Source organism: Dendrobates tinctorius, unplaced genomic scaffold, assembly GCF_039654945.1.
Source record: "Dendrobates tinctorius isolate UK_male_01 unplaced genomic scaffold, ASM3965494v1 ptg000029l, whole genome shotgun sequence".
NCBI lineage: Eukaryota > Metazoa > Chordata > Amphibia > Anura > Dendrobatidae > Dendrobates > Dendrobates tinctorius.
Genome location: NW_027361697.1, coordinates 53,038,195 through 53,047,176, shown reverse-complemented (window position 1 = coordinate 53,047,176; position 8,982 = coordinate 53,038,195). Strand labels below are relative to the sequence as shown.

The 8,982-nt window shown below is 44.7% G+C and overlaps 1 protein-coding gene across 1 annotated transcript; it reads right to left on the bottom strand.

The window, feature by feature from the left end:
• Positions 1–754: 754 nt before the first annotated feature.
• LOC141085730 (uncharacterized) lies at positions 755–3,165 on the bottom strand. Its single transcript, XM_073571272.1, has 2 exons — positions 2,437–3,165; positions 755–2,326 (listed from the first exon to the last, which is right to left on the bottom strand). The coding sequence occupies exons 1-2, from the start codon at positions 2,961–2,963 to the stop codon at positions 1,384–1,386; spliced, it is 1,470 nt and encodes a 489-aa protein (XP_073427373.1). The 5' UTR covers positions 2,964–3,165; the 3' UTR covers positions 755–1,383.
• Between the last annotated feature and the right edge of the window lie 5,817 nt (positions 3,166–8,982).

Genomic DNA, 8,982 nt, shown 5'->3' with positions numbered 1-8,982 from the left:
CGGCCTACTTTATTTCTGATGTAGGACGGGTGCACTGGCAAGATGAAATGGTGTAATGTTTTTGTTTGTTTATGGTAATAAAAAACCTTATTTGATACCATTACTGAGTGCACTATATTTTTTAAAATCCAATTAAATAAAAAACTTCCCATGTATAACTGAATTTTTTGATGTTCACACACCTGGGCAGGTAAATACACATATGAGTTAAAATGCAGCATTGCTAGTCTGCGTGAAATATATTGGAACGAGCAAAGCTGCAGGCCATGAATCAGGAAACCAATTTTTTTCAAGAGAAAATTGTCAAACTAGTTGAAAAAAAAGTATGTGATTTTTTTTCAAAACCCAACCCTCAAAACCCAACCCCACCCAATGAAAGTCAATGGGGAATACAAGTCAGCATTGAGTGGATGAATGTAATCAGCTCAATTCCAACTTTTATTTAAAATTGTGGTAGTGTATAAATAGACAAGTTTCTAGAGTTATTACACTAGGCCTTGTAATGACTATACTAGGCCGTGGTATTTAAAATATGAGTATAGTAGGCCTTGGGCCTACTAGTATAGTCATATGTGAAATACCACGGCCTAGTATAGTCATACCAAGGCCTACTGTAATAACTCGATTTTTACCAACTAGCATCTTGTTTCACAAAAAACAAACTGGTGAAACTTTTTAAGAAAGAAACTTATTTTTTAGACAAGTTTCAACTTTTTGTTTTTCATGAAACCAGATCCAAGTTGGTAAAACTCGAGTTATTACACTAGGCCTTGGTATGACTATACTAGTCCGTGTTATTTCACATATGACTATACTAGGCCTTGGGTTGGTTTTTAACATGTATTTACCCATCAGTGTGTGTGAGCGGCGCAAACAACATTAATGAAACTTTGTAATGGTGAACCACAAATGTAAATTTATTTTTAATCACAAAAATAAACCAAAAAATTATTTTTTCCGGCGTTTGGGGGCAGATGGTTTCAATTTGGGGGTATGCAGGGAATATGCAACACTTGCAGTTGAAGACGGTGTTTGAGGGGAAGGGGCAACAAAACTTGTGGGGGAAGGTAGTCCAGTTAAGGGAATTCAACTAGGAACACTTGGAGGAGAGGAAATCTGTTCAGGTACATTTGTTGTAATGGCATGTCGCCGTAGGCTTGTGTGCCTGGACCGACTTTGGCCCAATGCCCGCCTTGATTGATTTCGCCTTGAACTTGGGGCAAATATTGAGTGTAGGTCCCCCGTCTGCTGGGGTGGCTGCTGCTGCTGCTGGGGTGGCTGCTGCTGCTGCTGAGGTGGCTGCTGCTGCTGCTGAGGTGGCTGCTGCTGCTGAGGTGGCTGCTGCTGCTGCTGAGGTGGCTGCTGCTGCTGAGGTGGCTGCTGCTACTGCTGCTGAGGTGGCTGCTGCTGAGGTGGCTGCTGCTGCTGAGGTGGCTGCTGCTGCTGCTCTTGGTTGGCAGTGCTCGTCCTTGCAGGAGGACTGGTGGCGGCAGTGATGGTCCAGGTTTGCGGAGTGGTGGTGGCAGGGCTACTACATGTTGTTGTAGTGGCAGGGCTGTTCCATGTTTGCCTAGTGGTGGCTGAGCTCCACGCATGCATGGGAGTGGCGGTGGTGCTCCAGACAGGAGCAGCGCTTGCCATGGTGGTGTCGGTGAAGTGACCAGCTGCACTCAGACTTGTGGTGGTGTAACGGTGGGTGTCCTGGCTTTGAATAGAGGTGTCCGTGCAGTGGTATGCAGCACAAGTCGGTAGTGAGGTGAAGCGAGTCAATGGTGGCACAGGTGGAAATGACGCCACTGACTGCTGACCGTACCGATTATGCTGCATAGCCTGCAAGAAAGCATGGTTGCAGGCCTGCAGCACATTCAGCTGTTGCTCAGGACTAAGGTGTTCCGCCATGCCCTTTTCAATCTTACTAAAAAAATGGTGTGCTGGTCTGTTGAGGTCGGCCTCCAGACGGTCAAGGCGCTGTTCTACAGAATTGAAGCGGTGTTCAAAGTGGTTAAAACCACGTTCCATGAGTGCAAAACCGCTTTCAACTCTGTCAGACAGCGACTTGAGGCTGGAATTAAAGGCCTCGCTCAAATGCATAAACTCGGGCAAGACATTCCTGTCCAAGGCCCTCTGCCTCTGGCGGGTAGTGCCCGCATAACCAGTGGCAGAGACCTGGGACAGGGGAACACCTGATGGCCCAGCTTCCTGGTCACCAGCTGTGTGTGTGGCTGACCTGCAAGGTGCTTCATAGCTGTCGGATGGCTGGGACAGGTCAGAGGACGTCCGAGGAAGGACCGCTCCAGGGCCAGGTTGCAGGGTGCTGCTCCAGGTGCTGTGGAAGAAAGGAAAATCATTACTACCATGCCTTTACAAGAAGCATCAGCTGTGGATTAGAAAAACACAGATTAATAAAAATAAAAACCCAAAATTTATAATACTTACGATCTCGTGGCAAGGACCGGTCTTAGGAACTGCAACGCGTGATAGTGACGGTATCTAGTTCTGGTCCTTGACGCAGATCCACTGCGAACCTGGCCCTCAGCACGAACATCACTGTTGAAGCGGTCCTTGATCGAACGCCAACGTGTTCGGACTTTGTCCACTGTTGGGAAAAAAAAAACAGTGCCGTCAAGGACAACAGTCACTGCGGCACAATATAGCAATACAATACTCAAAGCAGTCACTGTAGAGCCCGATGACACTGTTGGGTTTCCTGCTAGAATATACCTAGCACGAAACCCAATAGTGCCATCAAGGACAACAGTCACTGCGGCACAATATAGCAATACAATACTCAAAGCAGTCACTGTAGAGCCCGATGACACTGTTGGGTTTCCTGCTAGAATATACCTAGCACGAAACCCAACAGTGCCGTCAAGGACAACAGTCACTGCGGCACAATACAGAGCAGGGAAATACTCACTAAACGCCTTTTTGGAGGATGCTGTGGCGCTGTCCCAGCCATCCATCAACGCTGCGGCCACCTCATTCCATAGCCGCCGGGTCACCACATTGTCCTTGTACAGCCGGTCACGGCTGTCCCACAACGGCGCACGCTCCTGGACCAGGCTGATGAGCTGCTCATTATCCAGGAAGACGTCTTCATCCCGTTGTGGAACCTAGACAAAACACATTCATTAGAATAATCAAATTTAAATTGAATAAAAAGTTACAAAAAAAAGAAGCATAAAAAAGAGTAAAAATAGAAGATAAAAAATAAAGAACATTACAAATCATTTGATACATACATTCCGTATCACTACCGGGACTTGGCTTCGCTGCTCCTGCTCTTCGCCCTCACTAGTCCCGTCCGCAGAAGATGATGATGATGTCTTAAAAAAGTTGAAAAAAACGTAAGAGATTTGGAGTAGCAGCAGATATACTTACCAGATGCACGAAAATAATCACCTCACGGTCTGCTTGCGCCAATTCCTGCCGCGATGGGGAATATTCGGATTCTGAAGACATACTGCATGTAAAAATAATAAAAATCATTAGTACATACATAATTTAATAGGACAGGCATATAATGTAATATACTCACATTCTTGACGCTGATAGAAGATGGGTTCCTTGGTGACTGTCTGCTCTCCAATCTGTCAGTGTAGTAGTGGCAGAGTTTTAGCAGGCACCTCCTTTATATAGACTTTTTTTTTTGACTTTAGAAGTTTATAACTAGTACAACAAGTGGACAACACCAAAAAAATGCAGCGCTAAAAAAACGCATACATGCGCATGCCAGTGCGCACGTATGCGCATCCATAGGCTATAATGGCCATTTCTAGCGCAAAACGTGCGCATACGTGCGCATGCGCTTTTTTGCAGGACCAAAAAATGCAACATGTAGCGTCTGTAAAATACAAACGCACACCCCAAAAAAAGCAGCACTTGAAAATCGCATACGTGCGCATGCCAGCGCGCAGGTATGCGCACCCATGTTAAATATAGGGGAAAAAACGCATGCGCACGCATGCGTTTTTTTCAAGCGCAAAAAAACGCAAATGTGAAACCAGCCTAAAGCGTGGAATGATAAAATCACGGAAGTGCTCACAAATGAAAAATTTCAAAGAAGCAAAGCTGATCCATGCTTGTAAACAAAAAGACTGATGAATAGATGGATTTATGTACTCATATATGTAGATGACATTTTGATTTGTTCTGAACAAGAAAGGGATATAGTAAACATTCTAAAAATCCTGAAGTGACATTTCGAAATCAAAGACTTGGGAAATGTGAAGTATCATTTCTTGAAGGATTATCCTACTGAAGAAATGACAGCAGACATCTTCACAAAGGCGTTGAATGCTGATAAACACCTGAGACTAATAAAAAAGTTTGGTTTGATTGAATAAGTCCTTACTGTTGAGAAAGGGTGTTGACATATGCAACAGATCAGGACTTAATATAAGTGAAGGGAGGACTTTACACTAGTCTAACAACAGATGGCGATAGTGTGAAGTTATATGTTTGCTGTATTGTGAGGAGGGAAGTTCTCTATTGTTGTTGTACTTTTAAATTAGCTTTTGAGTGTATTAAGGCAGCAGCATGGACTGGGTATTACGGAATTCTTATCTCGTGTTTACCCATATGAAGTAAATACTGTTTACTCAAGATAACTTGCTCAGTGAAGTTCTCTTATGTATTGGTGGTCATTCTCAGAAGATGCAATCTGCTACACCAGAGCCATAACTTTTTTATTTTTTCGTAAATATGGCCATGTGAGGTTTGTTTTATGTGGGACGAGTTGTACTTTTGAAATATACCATTGGTTTAACCATATAATGTACTGAAAAATGGGAAAAAGAAACCAAGTGCTGTGAAATTGCTAAAAAAGAGCAATTCCATAATTTTTTTTTTGCACTATATTCACTAAATGCTAAAAGTGACCTGCCGTATGATTCTCCAGGTCATTGCGAGTTTGCAGATACCAATCATGTATAGGTTCTTTTTTATTTAAGTGGTAAAAAAAAATCCAGTTTCTAAACAATGCCATTTTCCAAGACCCGCAGCGTCTCCATTTTTCAGGATCTGGGGCTGGGTGAGGGCTTACTTTTGCGCACTGAGCTGATGTCTTTAATTTTATCATTATGGGGTAGAGGAGCAAAAAACAGAAATGCAAAAACGAAAAAGAGCTGCAGCGTGAAGGGGTTAAAAAAGTATTTTTTTTATGTTTTAATTGCTTCATTAGTCTCCTTCAGAGACTTGAAGCTGCAATCTTCTGATTGCTTGTGCAGAACATAGCAGAGCCATTCTAGTTCTAGTACCTTCCTAGTTGCTTTTGTTTTTTGTTCTCTTCAGTTTTTTTTCTCCTTAGAGATGTGCTTGCTTTTAAGTTAATAAAAATATGTCTGGAAGGTCACATGCTTGTGCAACATTGTGCAAAAGTGGTCATAGTGAGCTTCGTTTCTTAGTCAAGTTGTTTCTTCTGAGCTGGCTGCCTTGCAAACAAGTGCAACACACATGGTGACCTTTTACTGTTGTCTTGGTTATAATAACACCAATGTGAGCAGGACAGGAGATAAGAAAAGAAGGTTTTACTATCATCCTATTGACCCCTAAAGTTCCTAACAAAGAACAATTTAATTCCTTATTATCAGCAGGGTCGTATGGTCGGCCCTCCCCCTCATCCCCCCCCATCATACTCACCTCCTCCAGCGATGCCTGTTGGAGCTCCGATAGTCCTGCGCCGATATCTGTTCTTCCTGTGTGAGTGTGCGGTCACGTGGTACCACTCCATAAGATCATGAATATGGATGCCACTCCACTCTCATAGGCGTGGTGCCCATATTTATGACCTTAATGAGTGGTACCACGTGACTGCGTGCTAACATACATAAACAGGAAGAACTAAAGAGAGACATGCACATGCAGCAGCAGGCAACGCAGGCAACAGACCAAGCCACGACACATGTGAGCCAGATGGAGAATGAGCGGCAGGGGGGGAATGAGCCAGATGGAGAAAGGGGGCCGGGGGGAATGAGCCAGGTGAAGAATGGGGGCCGGAGGGGGGATGAGCGGCGGGGGGGAGAATGACTGGGGGGGATAGAGCGCTGGGGGGAATGAGCGCCAGGAGGATGGAGAATGAGCGCCGGGAGGGCAATGAGCACCGGGGGGGATGAGTGCCAGGGTGGAGAATGAGCTCTGGGGGGGGACTGAGCCGGGTGGAGAATGAGCGAAGCCTGCACTGGGGAGATGGCTGCACTGGGGAAACGGGTGCACTGAGGAGATGGCTGCAGTAGGGAAATGAGTGCACTGAGGAGATGGGTGCACCGAGGAGATGGCTGCACTAGGGAGGTGGCTGCACTGGGTAAATGGGTGCAACAAGGAGATGGCTGCACTGGGTAGATGACTGCACTGAGGAAATGGGTGCACTGGGTAGATGGGTGCACTAGGGAGATGGGTGCACTGGGGAGATGGCTGCACTGGGGAGATGGCTGCACTGGGGAGATGGCTGCACTAGGGAGAAAGGCTACTTTCACATCAGCGATTTTTGCCAAAGTGTCTGGATTAGTCATACTCACTAATGGGGGAGGCAGCACTAAAAGTGCCTAGGGCAGCATAAACTCTAAATACGGCCCTGATTATCAGTATCTGCGCTGGCAATGCTCACTTTTAATATTCTTGTGGAGAATTTGTGTCCTAGACTAAACCTCAAGCACACTCACATGCAGCAATGTATTTTTCTGCATCTGCAGTTAAATAGCGCTTAAACCATTTCTAATTGGCTTACTGGAAGAGCAATGACAGGGAGAAAATGAAGCTTTATTCTTTCTGCCACAGCTCGTTTCCAATCCTAGGGGCAGTGCGGTGAGCGGTTACAGCCTCTGCTCTTGATACAATGAGTGCTGCTATAATATAATCACTTCCAAACACATTGATTGAGGTGCCTTAAATAATAAGTGTCTCCCAGCCACTGGCTGAGGATACTTAGGACAGCATGCTGTCCCTTTAAACTTTAAGAAGGAGAAAGCATACAGTGGGGAAAAAAAGTATTTAGTCAGTCAGCAATAGTGCAAGTTCCACCACTTAAAAAGATGAGAGGCGTCTGTAATTTACATCATAGGTAGACCTCAACTATGGGAGACAAACTGAGAAAAAAAAATCCAGAAAATCACATTGTCTGTTTTGTTTTCATTTTATTTGCATATTATGGTGGAAAATAAGTATTTGGTCAGAAACAAGCAATCAAGATTTCTGTCTCTCACAGACCTGTAACTTCTTCTTTAAGAGTCTCCTCTTTACTCCACTCATTACCTGTAGTAATGGCACCTGTTTAAACTTTTTATCAGTATAAAAAGACACCTGTGCACACCCTCAAGCAGTCTGACTCCAAACTCCACTATGGTGAAGACCAAAGAGCTGTCAAAGGACACCAGAAACAAAATTGTAGCCCTGCACCAGGCTGGGAAGACTGAATCTGCAATAGCCAACCATCTTGGAGTGAAGAAATCAACTGTGGGAGCAATAATTAGAAAATGGAAGACATACAAGACCACTGATAATCTCCCTCGATCTGGTGCTCCACGCAAAATCCCACCCCGTGGGGTCAGAATGATCACAAGAACGGTGAGCAAAAATCCCAGAACCACGCGGGGGGACCTAGTTAATGAACTGCAGAGAGCTGGGACCAATGTAACAAGGCCTACCATAAGTAACACACTACGCCACCATGGACTCAGATCCTGCAGTGCCAGACGTGTCCCACTGCTTAAGCCTGTACATGTCCGGGCCCGTCTGAAGTTTGCTAGAGAGGATTTGGATGATCCAGAGGAGTTTTGGGAGAATGTCCTATGGTCTGATGAAACCAAACTGGAACTGTTTGGTAGAAACACAACTTGTCGTGTTTGGAGGAAAAAGAATACTGAGTTGCATCCATCAAACACCATACCTACTGTAAAGCATGGTGGTGGAAACATCATGCTTTGGGGCTGTTTCTCTGCAAAGGGGCCAGGACGACTGATCTGGGTACATGAAAGAATGAATGGGGCCATGTATCGTGAGATTTTGAGTGCAAACCTCCTTCCATCAGCCAAGGCATTGAAGATGAAACGTGGCTGGGTCTTTCAACATGACAATGATCCAAAGCACACCGCCAGGGCAATGAAGGAGTGGCTTCGTAAGAAGCATTTCAAGGTCCTGGAGTGGCCTAGCCAGTCTCCAGATCTCAACCCTATAGAAAACCTTTGGAGGGAGTTGAAAGTCCGTGTTGCCAAGCGAAAAGCCAAAAACATCACTGCTCTAGAGGAGATTTGCATGGAGGAATGGGCCAACATACCAACAACAGTGTGTGGCAACCTTGTGAAGACTTACAGAAAACGTTTGACCTCTGTCATTGCCAACAAAGGATATATCACAAAGTATTGAGATGAAATTTTGTTTCTGCCCAAATACTTATTTTCCACCATAATATGCAAATAAAATGAAAAAAAAAACAGACAATGTGATTTTCTGGATTTTTTTTTCTCTGTTTGTCTCCCATAGTTGAGGTCTACCTATGATGTAAATTACAGACGCCTCTCATCTTTTTAAGTGGTGGAACTTGCACTATTGCTGACTGACTAAATACTTTTTTTCCCCACTGTATGCATGAGCCTTAAACACGGTGATTGCGGATCTGCGAGCCGTACACAGACCCTGGGCAGCAAAAGGAGGAGGTAGTGGCGGTGAGTGACTCTGCATCTCTGCCGGGGAGGAGGAAAGTGTGCAGGGACATTGGCGCTACAATTTGCATATTTCCAGCCACATTCCAACTAGATGTGCTGGCCTCTCTCAATGCTCTTGTATTACTCGTCTAGTCGGCACATGACCACATGTATGCATCCATTTCTCCCAACAATGGGACTGAAGAATCCTCACAGTGCACAGTGCATGCAATATGAGGATTCACGAGTCTGCAGTTATATAGACATGTACCTTAAAACCCTTTACATAAAGGTAATAGGGAGGTTGCTGTGTTCATTTTATTATTATATTATTCTTGTGCTCAGA

Coding starts and splice junctions, on each gene's coding strand:
- LOC141085730 (XM_073571272.1), bottom strand. CDS start 2,963: ATGGATGGCTGGGACAGCGCCACAGCATCCTCCAAAAAGGCGTTTAGT. Junction 2,327..2,436: donor CCGGTCCTTGCCACGAGATC/GTAAGTATTATA, acceptor TTTCTTCCACAG/CACCTGGAGCAGCACCCTGC.